At 39.9% G+C, this 14,839-nt stretch overlaps 1 protein-coding gene across 14 annotated transcripts in view; it reads left to right on the forward strand.

Annotated features, from left to right (window-relative positions):
* The window catches only part of CTNNA3 (catenin alpha 3), a 438,881-nt gene that overhangs the window by 87,280 nt on the left and 336,762 nt on the right, over positions 1–14,839 (forward strand). For all 14 annotated transcript variants that reach the window (XM_069019044.1, XM_069019041.1, XM_069019045.1 and 11 more), the window contains one exon: positions 11,091–11,354. In XM_069019044.1, coding sequence (XP_068875145.1) covers positions 11,091–11,354 — 264 coding nt within the window. The remainder of the gene's footprint in view (positions 1–11,090; positions 11,355–14,839) is intronic.

A 14,839-nucleotide genomic window follows, 5' to 3' on the forward strand; every position in this document is an offset into this window, starting at 1 on the left:
GTTCTTTCCTTCTCCATTAGGTGATCTTGTGCCAGGTGCTGTTCTTCGCATTTCTGTAATTGTTAAAAGGAGTGATCTTTCTTTTCCTTTTTACTGTTACCATTGCTGGCATCCTGAGAATGTCACGTGTTTAGCAAGCCTTCCAAAAATTGCTGCAGTCCCAAACACTTTCTGTTTCCTCCTATTCCATGCCTTTCTCCCCCTGGCCTGATGGTGAGAGCAAAAAGCAGAATGTGTGGCTGGAATGATGTCTCCCTCTGCTCCCATGTTTATTGGCTCCTTCCCGTGTGGTTTCCCTTACCTGTGAATGACATGAGCTGTTGCTGATAGCCCGTGTCCCTCCTGCTGGGTTCCCAGTGCCCGTGTGCTGAGGCTCTGCTCCTGGCTGCTGCTCTCCATCTCACAGCCATCCTTTGGCTGGAGAAGGCTCATCATTTGCCTCTGCTCTTACTCTGATTCTGCAACATTAGCTCTGAGCAGGCCACAAACTTCAAATGCTGTGTGGGAGGACATCCAGGAAACTCACTTTTAAAATATACAGATACACAACTCATCTCACATTCCTGCTGAAAGAAATTTGTATTAGGAATGTTGAAACTTTTTCCCTGAGCAAGAATAATGTCTTCAATATTGTGCAAAAATTGACTATTATAATGAAATACAAGAGATTTGTTCCCTTTCAGGTGGCAGTTATGCTTCTTAGTTTTGAAGATCAGGTCTCTGAAGGATTACACTTTTTAAAAATTCTGTTCACTTTTCAGAAATGATGTTCTAATAATAATCTGAAAAGTAAATTGATTAGATAGTCACTGAGTGTGATTTATCATTTTAACAGTGAGGTATTGTCTTATGAAAAAAGTTTTAATGCTGCATTAATGTATCACAAGAATGATCTAGAAGAAAGGAAACATTTCAGAAAGGTTATTTTCATGTTAAATAAACTTTCCAAGACAAAAGAACTCTACTGCAGTTTTTATATAAATGGAATTCACAGTCTTGAAACTATAAGATGATATGTCTCAGCAACCCAGGAAATTACGACACTCATCCAGAATTGTAAGTGAAAAGCTCTGTAGATTCTTGTAAGTCTTGGAATTTGTGAGTGTGCTGCAAACAAATGACTTGATACTGTAATGAGAGGGAAGTAATTACATTTAAACTAATTGGGCAGTGCTTAGCTAGTTAGGGAAAGAAATGTCTAAGTCAACTCTTACAAGAGCAGATCCAGAAATATAAAAGAAGACTCTGTTGATGTTTATGTTGTGGTAATTTATTCACATTTTTTGCAAAGGCTTATGTAGCACTTCTCACTTGGCTTGAGGAGATTTTTGATCTAATCTGTATCTAATCAAATTGTGACACTGGAAAACTGTGGGATTATTGGTAACATGGGGTTCATCTCAGAGGAGCCACTGCTCATGAGAAGCTCGCAGTGGCACGAAGCTGGATGCTTGAGTAAGTATTTAAATCCTGCATGTGAGAAATTACTTGGTGTTGGGAAATCCAGTGCTGTGCAGACTGATTTTCTTAGCCTAGTTTTGCTAGTGAGGCCTTACCAGATAAAATCAAAAAACCAAGGTTATTCTCTGGGAGTAGTTTTAGTGCTGGGTGCTGACCTCTGTTCCCATCTGCTGAATGTTATTTTCTTCTTTGACACACAGCTGGACATATAAAAAGAGTCTGGTGCAGAGGGAGATGGGACAGAGAAACTGAGGTTTCTGTGTTCTGCGACACTTGGGATGTTGGAACCCCTTCCCCACCAGTCAGGAGGGGCTGCAGTGCTCACCTGTCAAATCACTTGCCTTGAGAAGATCTCAGGCCTCCCAAGACATGCAAATCCAAGGCCTGATGGCCATGTGTACTGGTCTGCCATACCTGCTGTTCCTTCTGCTTGGTGCCTTTAAGGAATCCCCTACCTCTCTACTTCATTTAGCATTCCTGCTCTGCAGCTTACTTTTCATCCATATTTTCTTCCTCCTTATTCACTTCTCTACATTTGCTTCCTCTAATGTGATTGGGATACAGGGTCTGACAGTCAGTCTGTTACTCTCAAGAGCGTGTGGAGAATCTGTGAGGGCTGGAGGAAATCCCTTATTTATGTAGTGTCTGGTGAGAGTGAAGAAGCTCGTGCTGTGTGCTGTGCCCACATCAGCGTGGAGCCTTTTCTCAGCCGGGCTCAGCAGGGAGGGTGCTGTGCATGGGTGCTGCCCGGGGCTGCAGGAGCGAGCAGCACAGGGGCTGTTTGCAGGCAGCTGATGGAGCACACCAGAGCACTGGCCAGCGTTCTGCCAGAACACTGTGCAAGCATCAGTTGAGGGGTAAGAGATGTGTCTTCTGATGGTGAATAGGCTTTTGTGGGATGCAGACAGAAAAAATAAAAGAGCCTACAGACAGCAAACCATCAGGCCTCCAAAGACTAGCGTGGCAATTCCAGAGAATTGCTTTAATCCTGTACAATTTTGCTTTAATTTTGTGTGAAATAGCCAAGCTTTGCACCGAGTGACTAATTGGAAGAATAGTATGTGATTGCTTCAATACGATGCCTTATAATTAGTAGGGAGGAATAACTAACTTTCTTTAAAAAGAGTTTTTAAAACCAATTTAGAGAAAATTGCTTTTCACATTGAGTTTGTGACACAAAGTTAAAAAGTATTCTCAGTGGGACAAAACAAATAGGGAAGAGCTGGGGATACTGTTTCTGCTCCTTCAGCTTGTGCACCCTGTCAGAGCAGTCCCCCGGGACGTGGATCCTGCGTGTTCTTCTCGCTGACCATTACCCTGTAGTGTTTTGTGCTTGATATTTATTGTTGCTGTTTCAACTTTACATGATACTGAAGGAAGCAAATCTGAAGTCAGTTCTTCCAAAAGCTCTGCAGACAGTGTATTTTCTCCAGAAAATGCTGCTCAGGCTTTATTAACATGGGGAGAATGCTTTCCTTAGCCTTTAACCTGAAAGTGCCTGAACCCATATTTTCTCTCAACAAAAAACCCCTTCAAATAAGGAAAAATCAACAGCTCTCTTCATAGATCATAGTCCAACCTGTTAATTTGTCAAAATTAGGAACAGCTGAAGCAGGGGTTTTGTAATGGAAATTGTTACACAAGCCTGTGCAAAGTAAGCCATTTCAGACTTACTTTCTCACCTGCAATTTTTTCTTTATTAAGTTTCTCCAAACTTAACTGGAATTTGAAATTCTGTGTGGAGAGGGGTTGGAGGAGGGATCTATTAAAAGAATGCTGTGTGAAATAATGCCTACAAATGGGCTTCCTGGTTTGTTTTTAGTGTTGTGTGTCTCATATGGGGGTAAGGCTGAGTTTTGACCAATTTGAAGGGCTTTCATGTGACTGAACCTCTGATAGGGCATTCAGTTTAGGAAAATGGAAACTATGTGTTGAAACGTTTCTGATTTTCTGCAACAAAAATTGTGATGAAATGTCTTATATCAGACCAGTTTATATCAGCTGGATTTTTTCATGGGACTTGAACACCTTATTTCTTACTTATTTAGAGATCAAGAAAACAGCATTTACCAGCTTTACTGCTATATAAAAAATGCACTGTGGGGACATGAGGAAATCATTGAGTCAATTAAACTGTGGAAGTTGAGTCATTTCAACTATAAAAGTTTGAAGCTGACATGTAAGTTAAATTGGAGGTTTAAACCACTGTTAACAGATAATAGTCTCTTAAGGTAATAAATGTACTAGGCAATGCAGTCCCATACTGATCTCAGTCATGGAGCTGTTTGTAATGCCTTCAGCAAAACAAAATCCTTGTGGCTCCATGGATTTCGAAATTACCTGTGTTAATAAGGACAATAGAAATTGTGGTGTGTGTTTGTTTTAATAAAAACAACTGTTACAGTGTCTGTTGTCTGGAAAAAGTCAGAAGTTTTTCCCCTTTGCTAATTTGCATCCACAAGCTGATGGAAGGTACTTCTTCATTAGTGAAAAATTCAGGTCTGATTCATCCCTTAACAATCCCTTGTTAGGTATCCACTAATTAGCAACCATTTAGAGCTCTTGAGTGAACACGTGAATTTGGGACCCAAACTTTGAAATGTTTCCATAAAATGAATAACATTGTACAGTTTTTAAATATTGGTTACAGTTTATCCCATTTTTATAGCTACTGTGTTACATATTTATAGTCTATTGGGTCAAACTCATGGGCTGCTCACACTGTGCTGTGAAGGTGATTCAAAGTCCTCTGAAGCATCCAGAGGAATAGGAGTGTGGGACATGGTAGCTGTCAGTATTGTTGGTAGAGATGCAGCTTGAGAAAAATCCAGCTATGTAAACCTTTGCCCCTAAGATTTGCTTGCTGTGGGTTTGTGTAGCACGTACCTGCTGTGTAGTATAAATAATCTCATCAGAGTACTGCCCTTTTTTCATCTCCTCAAAGCATTTGCTATGTAAAATAAAAGCTAATCCTTAGCTTGTTGCATGTTTATTTTATAAAACTCTTTGTGTTTATGCTTTTTGAATTTAGTTTAACACTAGTAAGAATTAAATGATGTTCTGCATTGATGTGCCACCAGGGAAGATGAATAAAATTCCTAATCTAAATAGAATCAAGGTAAGGGTAATTTCTAATTTTAATAGGAATGTTAAAAGGAAGAAATCAAGTTCTGTATTTGCAGCATTTCTTGACAGATACTGATGCTGTAAATTATACAGTTGTTCTTCGTCTGTATGGATTTTGTAGTACTCACAGCAATTTATAGGTCTAGAGTGCAGCTGCTGGAAGTCATTTATTCTTAGTTCTGTATTAAATCTATCACATATATGCATTAACATTCAGTTCAGAGCTCAAGGGCTTATGGCTGCTTCTTTCTCACTCTGAGTTTCTGTCCTGGAAGTGTTTGCAAGGTATGCAGAAAACAAAAGTCAAAAACTTAAATTGATATACAAGAAAAAAAAGGAGGATTGTCCATGATAAATACTTGAAAGCAGCTCATTTTGCAGTTTCAGCTGAGCAATGAAAACAAACCCTGCTGTTAACGTTGCTGAAATTGGTAATGTTAATAAGCTTGTTTTGATGGATTAGCACTTCAGCCCTGTTTGCCTGAGTGACACTCTTTACACATGTCAATTGGACGTGTCTTCAAGTTAGAGAAACTTAATATTCCCTGCAGTTTGGTTTGGGTGCATCTTAGGCTGTAGGAGGCTGTCATTGATTTACTTGATTCTGCTTGTTTAGAAGAAAGGGAAGTACATTATTTTAAATAGTTGAAAAGTATTTATAATGAATGTTAAAAGGAGCTATGCCTGGAGTTTGACAGAAGAATAAGGGCAAAGGCCATGAAGATTTTTTGAATATACAGGCTGTGAGGAAATAGCAGTTGAAACAGACTGCCTGATATGAGCCCTATACCTGTTTATTGTTGATGATTTCCCATCTTTCATACTAAGATAATAAATCTAGGAAAGTTGAACTAAGTTCTGCTCAAAATGAGGAGAAACTTGCACCTGGGGGAACCTGATCTGATTTGTTGGAGAAGAGATCCTGAACTCTTGTGGCATGTAATGTGTTCTGGCATGATTACTTGTATAAAAAGACGACTAGAACAGGCTAAATGTGAAAGATTTGTTTGTTGTCTGTTAGGCTGTATCAGTGAAAGTGCTTCTGGACCCTTTATGAAGTGATCTTGCCAGCACTAATAATTTACTAGGTTGTTTGTAGGTAGCCTAATACCACCAAGGCAGAGAATGAAACAAGTTTTCAATCCAGTAAACATTCCCAAATCCCTTCTAATTTTACAACCTCAAAAAAGAAGCAAGTAAAATAATCACATATGGTATGAGAGTTTAATAAAACTGTGGAAAAAAATAGTTGTGGATGAATGCCATTCTGCTGCATTTTTCAGTGAGTCATCTTCCACTGAAAAAAAGTCCAGGCCAAAACATTTCCTGAAAGCTTTAACAGCTTAGTTAAAGCTTCTAGATGTGATAAGACCTTCTGGAGGTTCCTAACTTCTGAGCCCTCTCCTTGGTGAATGGTTCCTGCTCTAGTTCTAGGCAAGCTCATTGGGGATAAACGTGACTGTAGCTGTACTAGGTGAAAACCTTCGTGAACTAATGTATTAATTCTTATAGGGAAAAGATTGCTTTGCTACCTTTCTAAATCAGCTATTTCATCTGGGAGACGGCAAGTTAACAGCAGAGTATTGGAGTGCAGGTACCAGATCCTGAAATAGCAGATAGAGAAGTGACAGCAAGGATTGCTCCATCATCAGTAGAAGATGGCTAGAAGTTTGGCTAGAAGTTGCCAAAGCATGGGGGAGACAGAATATTGTGCAGTAGTTGTAGTTTGGTGCAATCAAATAATCAAGAGAAACTGCATCTTTCCCTGCCTGAACAACAAATTCCTGGAAAACATTAGTAAATTGCAAGAGCAGGGGTATTAACCAGTCATGGCTTGTATAAGATAACTTTGCTGTTCTGTGATATTACATGTCACACCTGTATGATGAATAGTAAATAGGTATAGATACAGAGAAAAAGTTCTACTGGGAACCTGAGTCCAGTAAATCCATTCTCTGCTTGCTGTCAATGGACTGAAAGATACAGTTTTATAAAGCATGCTGAGTCATCTTGGAGGGTATTACTTGAGGCTTAGGCTTATGATAACAGTGATATGGATTTGTACTGTAACACTTGATATTTTGTATATTCACGCATATGATGCAAACAAAATCTGCCTACAGTTTTGGCCATGCAGAGTCTGTGTTTTGAGTTTGTATGTAGTGTTTCTGTAGTCTATACATGCTGTAGTATAGTGATACCATGAGACACTAAGAACTGCTGATGATTTCTGAAGTCAGAAAAAATTAGTCTAGAGGCCAGATAAGACTTTTTGATTAGAAAGTTAGCTTGGAATTCCTCACAGTCAAGCATGTATTATGATCATGGTTGGTAAGGATAGGCTGTGGTGTTTAACTTGCTGTGAATGCATGCAAGGGAGCCTTTGGTGGTCAGTGCAGCACAGCCCTATCATCTAGCGGTGTTTCATTTGTGCTAACAAAGCCTTTATCCTGCCAGGTGTTTTTCCCAATGTTTATCTGTGTCTGTTTTTTTGTGTGGGTACAGTCACTTGTGTACATCATTAATTCACATGTAGTTAAAAGCCTTATGTGGAGGAAAGGAGCTACCAGGTCATGCTGTTTGCAACCTGGCAAATGTAGTATTTTATAGAGCAGGTAGGCTCAGGTTTACGGTGATACCAGGTGATCCCTGCTGATGGTAAATGCTTATCTGGAAAAGGTCCTGTGGGGTGCAGTGAGGGCCGGCTGCTCCCTGAGGCAGGACGTCACCAGCTGGACATCGGCAGGAGCTGGGCATGGCAGCTGTGGTAGCCAGGCTCAGCCAGCAGTCCAGAGCCTCAGGCAAGTTTGTGGTGATGAGGCAGCTCAGAGAACAAGCTGTGAGGTCAGTCTGTGGATCAGGTGAGGGTGACCGGATAAGAGACAGCCTCGTGGTGGCTCAGAAGTGCTGTGGCGACTGGGCCAAATGGAGCTCAGGAGGTCAGACTGGCTGGGACAGCTGTGGCTGAGCTGGAGCCTGGCACCCCTATGGCATGGCATGGCTTGGAGAGCGATTGGAGGTCCCAGGGCATGTGGAACTGGGGCTGCAGGGCCTGGGGTGGGGTGAGTGTCGGTGCAGCTCCCCACCGAGGCTGGGCAGAGCCCTGAGGGGTGTAAGCTCTAACACCTGTGTAAACAGCGTTCTCTGGGCAGAGCTGACACAGCTGAGGACATCTCGCTGTCAATATCACCCCCGGATCTTTTTCACTTGCTTTTGTCTGAGATGCTTTCTTCCACTGAAAAGGATGACACAATACTTACGAAATATATGTTATCTGGAGCCTTGCCCAGATGAAAAGTGCATGAATGCACTTGGAAGAGTTTGAGCTTTATTACGGTCTTTGAATCACCAGCTACGCACGATTTGGCAGTCACTTCTGACTGAAAGCTGAATGCTAAAACCCAGGTTTAAACTGTGATAAAAACTAATGCTTTTGTCCCCTATTTCTATAGTAGTATGAAATTGTGGGGGTTTGTATGCCTGTGTTTTTCCTGGATACAGAACTCGGCTCAATAACATCTGTCTCTGCAGAGAGCAGGCTGGGTACTGCAGTGCACTTTGAAGCTACAGCTGCTGCAAAATACAGCAGCATGATTTGTACCCACGGTGATCCCAGCCCCTCTGAGCTGTGTTGATGGGAATGCTCAGTGAACAGGAGCTGGCTTCCTGGTGTATTGAGCTGTCAAACCTTAGATGTATTATGTGGGATAAAGAACAGACTTTTTTCTTTTTCTCCTTTTTTTCTCTTTACTGATGTAGTGCGATCAAAGCTTAACGATGAAGGTAGTTTTCAGGTTCTTAAAAGTCTTCTTCTCCATTCACTGTGTTTAGCTGGAACAAGCCACAGCTGGGACTCTCTGATTATTCATTCATTTTCTGTTCTTAGCATGGACAACCAGGTATAAGGAAGACACAGAAGTATGTCCTAGTAGGGCTGGGACAGCAGCCTGGGGAAATGTTGCTGTAGTGGGCCTCTTGGACTGGCAGTGGTTGAAGATGGGGATTATCTTTAATCTCAGCTGGTATCATATGACATAACTGATTTAGTGTGGAAAAACACATGCTAGACTAGTGGACTATGTCCTCTAGTCTAAAAAGAGGTTGGAATAAGAAAAAAGTGCAAAACCATGAAGAAAAAATAAAATAACCCAAAGTGCAGTAAAGTAGCTGGGTGAACTGCAGATATTTGTAGAGACTAATTTCCTCCTTTAAAGAACTAGTTCATTATTCTGATAATCCAACTTTAATAGTGAATTCACTCCATTTTAGGTTGTTTTTTTTTTTTTTGGTTCATTTATGCAGAAGATCAGACTAAGATTATCTGCTGTTTCTTCTTTTTCACATTAAAAATCTCAAGGAATAAGATCTTCCTCAAGATGGAAGGGAATAATGTTCTATGGCTTCTTTTGGGACTCTCCAAGCTCACAGCTAAACAACAAAGTAGTGATGAATTTCACGGGGCTGAGCATTTTTTTTTTTTCATTTTAGCATGTTACTGAACAAAACTGGGGCTCTTTGTAGGGCAATTTGTCAATGCCATGACTGAATCTCTCTACAGTATCATGTGAAACAAAAACATTAATTTACCAAACCTTTCCAGATGTCATGTTACTGACTGCTGTTACTGGCTTACCAGTTTTGGCTTTGTTATGAACCCCTTAATCCTGGTTAGACGGTAGTGTTTTAGAGGGGAAAAGTAATTTTTAAAGGCTTTTGGGTTTGATTGTTTGCATATGATGCGGCTAAGGAAGAAGTGGTTAATAATAGAAGCCAGTTAGGCTGAAGTGTTGCATTGACTTTTCATTGTATCTCCAGGTAGCACAGGAGAAAAGAGGGGCAGTCTGCTGTCTTGTAAAAATTGCAGGAAAGATAGATTAACTAATTAGAATCAGAGTTTAAATAACACTTCTGAACAGTCCAGTGTGCAGGACAAATTGCAGATGCTGTACTGCAGGTGGAAATGCAGTAGTATTTGGACTTGAACACACTGGGCAATGAAATAATTCTTGTACAGTGATGATTCATTTATATATTTAAATTATTAAAAATTTAAAAATATATTATGTGTTAATTCACTCAAGAAAACACAGTCTTCTGATTCAGATGATCAGTTGGTTAAACTACTGTCTACTCCTTCTTAAGACTACATCTCTTTCATTTTGTTTGCTTTTGTTTTTTTTTATTATTGTATCTCTGAGATTTCCAAGTTAGCCTGAGGAAGTAAGATGCAATTCTATGTCCAATGCATATCTTGGAGTAAATGAGATTTTAAAAATACAGGACTGGTTCATTTAATATCAAATGCTCTTTTCTTCAGCCATAAACTAAAAAACTTTATTCAGTGAGAAGTGGGTACTGTGATGCTTTTGTAAATAATGCATATAGAGCCTGATGCAATGCAAAGGAAAATAATTAGACTTTAGATAGCCTATGGGCAGGCTGTGAGAAGTTTTGTATGCATATACTTGTTCATTCTTCATTGTGCCTCTTCTCATCATTTGAATCTGGTGCCACAGGCTCAGATGTGCTATTTTCCCTTCCTCTTTTATTTTCCCCCTGAATTTAACTGTCTCCTTCACCCAAGCCATTTCACAAATATCTGTTAGTTTTCTTTTCAAAGGGACAAGATGCAGAAGCAGCATGGGAAAATGTCTATAATAAAACAGGACAAGGCAGGAGGCTCCATACAGCCTGATGTCGACTGCATAGTTGTTCCAAAGTCTGTAGCTTTCCGCTGCCCAAATAACAGTGCCCACGACTGATTCCTGGAAGAAGTTAAATTGGACTTGGGAGTTCTGGCAAGCAGGATGCCCCTTGTTTCTGTTGGCAGGAGGCTATAGGGTTTCAAGGAGATCTGGATGGAGAAGGGAGGAACAAGATGGGTGTAGTAAGATCCCTGAATGCTTTAAGTGTGCACACAGCAGGGACAGAGGGGAAGCGGGCAGTGGCACCCCAAGGTGGCTTCTCTCCAGCACGTTTTTTATTTCCACACCTTCCATGCTTCCCCTTTCCCAGGAGCACGGGATTCTTATCCCTGAAGGGCTGTTCCTTTCTTCAGCGTGCTTGAGACAGAGGCTAGTGGGGCAGGGAAGCAGACACAGGAGATTTGTTCAGATGCAGCAATTACAGAATGCCTTGTTTAGCTCTGTGTGCACCTCTGTCCTTTTCTATTTCTTATGAAGAAAGACATGGCTAGGAGGAAAGGCAGCTAATTTCCAGGGCAGTTTTCTCAGAGGAAAGCTGCTTAAAAACAAAACAAAGACTGTTCATGGTTGTGAGAAACACTAAAAATTGTGATTGTTTTTACGCATACTTTGTTCATTTGTCATGAGATAATGATGATTCAATTGTAAGTATCGTTACAGTCCATTTTCACAAACCTTGATGAATTTAACTTGATGTTTCCTTAAGCGGAGTAGAGATAGAAATGAATAAATGTTTATACATTACTTGTCAGTTTTGGAGTGTTTTTGGAAATAAACAGCATGTTCTTTTGCTGACAGGATTTGAAATCTAGCAATCAGCGAGATGAAATTGCTGCAGCACGTGCATCCCTGAAGGAAAATTCTGCTTTCCTACATTCAATATGTTCAGCTTGTTTGGAACATTCAGATGTTGCATCCCTTACAGCCAGCAAGGATTCAATTTGCAGTGAAATACAGAATGCTCTCAATGTAATTTCTAATGCTTCCCAAGGAGTTGGAAATAAAATGGAAAAAACTTCATCTCACACAGCTACTCTTGGAAGTGCACTTGATGAGCTTGAGGTATGTAGACATGTGAGACTACGATGTTTTTGGAAAAAGAAAGGTTAATTTTTAAATAACTATTGGTATCATAAATGATGAGCCTAAAGGCATTAGAGATTGTTGCTCTGCTTAGTCCTAGTCTAAATAGTATCACTGGAAATTATTTCATTGAGAGGGATGACTTTCTTCAGAGGAGTTTGGAATGAAGGCTACATGTGTGTTCAATATTTGGCTCCCTTCAAACAGCAGGGCAGAGTTAGTTCCAGTTGTGTCCCTACTGCTGGAGGTGGACACATCCTGCAGTAAGTGGGCAGAGCCCATGAGTTCAGTTTGCTAATAAGTGGTTCTCAGCTGACAGTGCCCACTGCTGCCTTGGCTGCATTTGAGCTGCTACTGTGCAAGCTGAAGTCCTTTTCTGCAGAATGTGCCATTGGGATCATTCTGTAATTTATTTAATCGAGCAATTCAGAAACCTCATTATGTTTGCTGCTTATCATTAAATAGTGATGTAGCCAACGTGCTTTCACCACCTCTGCATTTCTGCTTCTGTTATTGAAGCAAATACTTGGAGGAAGGCAGCACTTTCTCTATTCCTGACTTCATCCTAGGCTTTTCTATGGAGTTTCTCTTTTTTCTCATGGCTGCTCTGGCTCTTACTAGTGTCATTTTCCATTGTCCTGCCACAAATGGTAAAAGATCTCCTATAGGTGAGACTACAGCCCATGATCCTCGTGTGGTGTAACTGATGTAGGCCCAGATCAACAAAAGAATGAATGTTTCTAAACACATTTGCAAATATGGGTGGTTTTGATTGTAAATTCTGGGACTTAGCAAATCTCAGCATCCCAGTGCCAAAATTATGATGCGTTTTCAGGAAAACTGCTGTTAGGACTGATGGTAGTAGATTTTTGTCTAAAATTTGCAATGGAAGATTAAAGCAATACATTGAAATATGACACAAGTTTTGTAGTGGCAGCTTATTGATCAAAACAGACTTTTCAGTCATGCTCAAAGTCAAATTAGGCAGGTTTTCCCCCCCAAAGGAATGGGCTACAATTGCATGTTACATGCCGTCCATCCTTGCTTCTCACAGCAGGTTTTAAAATCACAATTTCTAATCTATTTTCCCAATAAATGGAAGGAAAAAGAAACATGGAAGAGTAATACATGATTTGTTACAATGTAACTGTGAATGACAAATGATATCCCTTATATGAGACTCACTATTTACCTGGATTACTTAAAAATGTAAAAAAAAAAAAATTGTTGAAAGGGTTGCACTTTTTACTGCAGATGAATTCATCTTGCCTGTATGTAAGCAGTACCATTTAAATGATTGTAAAAATGTAGTAACATTTATTATTTTTCTAAAATTTGAGATTTGTGATAATCACAAAATGGAAAAAAATTGTATTTTGAATTGAATTTGTTTTTACTTGGAAATGTAAGGACATAGAAGTCTGACTGTTGTAAAAAGCCATTTGTTTATCTAGTTGTAAATATATTTTTACCTAGGTAGCACAAATGAGAGTTGAAGCTGTGTGAGTTAGATAAAGCACAATTTATAGAGCATTTAACTTCTAAAATGATTTTATGAATTAGATGGTTGCACTTTTCTCGCTTTACAGAAAGTTCCATTGGCTAAGGACCCGAAATAACCTTTGCTCTATCTTCTTGTTGCAAATGCAGTGCCATGAAATAGATTGATGTAGTAAATAGTCTGGTGGGAACAAATCTCATTAAATGTTTATAGTGTGGAAATGTATCTCAGAGCTTACCCAACAATCTAGTATCTAGATGTTTTGCAATATCATTCTTCCTTCACCAGTGATGGCACTGTGAAAGTTATTAAAGATTTATAGGTGAGGAAACCACCAGTAAAATTAGAGCAGCTAACTCTTAAATCAGTAGATTCTCAACAATTCCTCTTAAAGGCTCCCAGTAACTACCATGTCATTTGTAAATAAACACAGAACTGTAACTTTAAAATTTAATTGCATATTAAGATCTGTGAAAAGAGCGTGTGGGTGCAGGTTATCTAGTGCTTTCACTGGTCTTCCATCTTCTGAATGCAAAGAGATTTCTCACAAAATGATGCAGGTCTTGCATGCCTGAGTGTCTGTCTGCGTGTTCAGCTGCTCTGCGGTCCTTGAGTGACCGTGGTCATCCAGCTGAGCAATTACATCCGAGATGTCAAAAGGCTGTAAGTCAGTCCAGAACTTCAGGAAATACAACCAAGTTTCTGGATTCCTGTGGGCCCTCTCTTTTTCCTGGATCAGAAGACCTGTGAGGGAGAAAACAGGGATCTAATCAGTCCTCTTAAATGCTCCCTTATGCTTGAGTCTTTAAGCTACTTAAGAGTAGCTGACTGCTGTTTAACCTGTTAAACCCACCAGAGACTACTTGTTGTGTGTCTGGTGTCTTTTCATAGAGCCTTTCCTGCATAGATGTACTGACTATGAATAATTAATGATATTATTTGAAGAATTTTATCTGTAGGGCAGAGTCTTAACTCATATTTTCCTGGTTGTTATTGCCTAGATTTTTTTATTTAGAGATGAACCATGGTAGCTTTTTGGCCAGTGCTATTTGCCCATCTTGGTGTGAACTTTCTCCAAACCGTCTCCCAAAGGAAGACACTTCTGCTTTGGTTCAGCTGAGATTTGAAGGCAGTCATTTTTCCAGCTAAGTGGTTATAGGCTGTGGCCTCCAGGTGTCTTAATCTTCCACAGTCAGTGAAGCTGTTTTTTCTGTAGCAACACTTCAGTATTCTACCTGCCAGGTGTTTTTCATTCCGATGGACGCCATATGGATAGCTTGGCGTTGAGGGGATTACTTGAGATACCGGAGCTTGAAGAGAAGTTGCTGCAGCAGTGAATAGTGATCATGTGGCACAACTTGAGCAGATGTGAGGTACCTCAGAACACCTTGGTGTTAAGGGCTGTAATGTGAATAGGAAGGCCGAGTTTCGAATCTCAAACACAAATTTTGTCTCAAGTCCCCTTGCCTAGCTGTTTAAGCTTTTATCTTGTGGTGTTCTGATATAACACTTGCATTTCTAGCTTAAGCTAGACAGTCCCTGAAATTGTCCTATTAAATCTAAATTGAAAATATAATTAAAATTCTCCAGCTTAGAATTAGTCTGGCACATACTGGATAACCACAGATAAGTTCTGCTTTGCCTAAATTCCGCTTCAGGGTATCTGGCATAGTTTTCTTGTTTAATATTTCTTCTGAAAGCTTCACACCACCTATGGATGTGATGTAAGAGATGAACGGGTGTACGTGGAGTGTAGGTTTGGAGATCAGGACCATGCTGACACTTTTTCAGAGGTTCAGTTACATTAACAGTTACTGGTCTGAATTTCTTTAAATGCTGAAGCTCAAATATTCTTACTTTCACATTTCATGAAAATACCATATTCTCCTTTTATTTTTCTTTAGAATATTTGCTTGCCACACAAATGTAATAATTCTATCAAGCCAAAAGAGTTGTCTGCTTT

Source organism: Aphelocoma coerulescens, chromosome 6 (genome assembly GCF_041296385.1).
Source record: "Aphelocoma coerulescens isolate FSJ_1873_10779 chromosome 6, UR_Acoe_1.0, whole genome shotgun sequence".
Taxonomy (NCBI): Eukaryota; Metazoa; Chordata; class Aves; order Passeriformes; family Corvidae; genus Aphelocoma; species Aphelocoma coerulescens.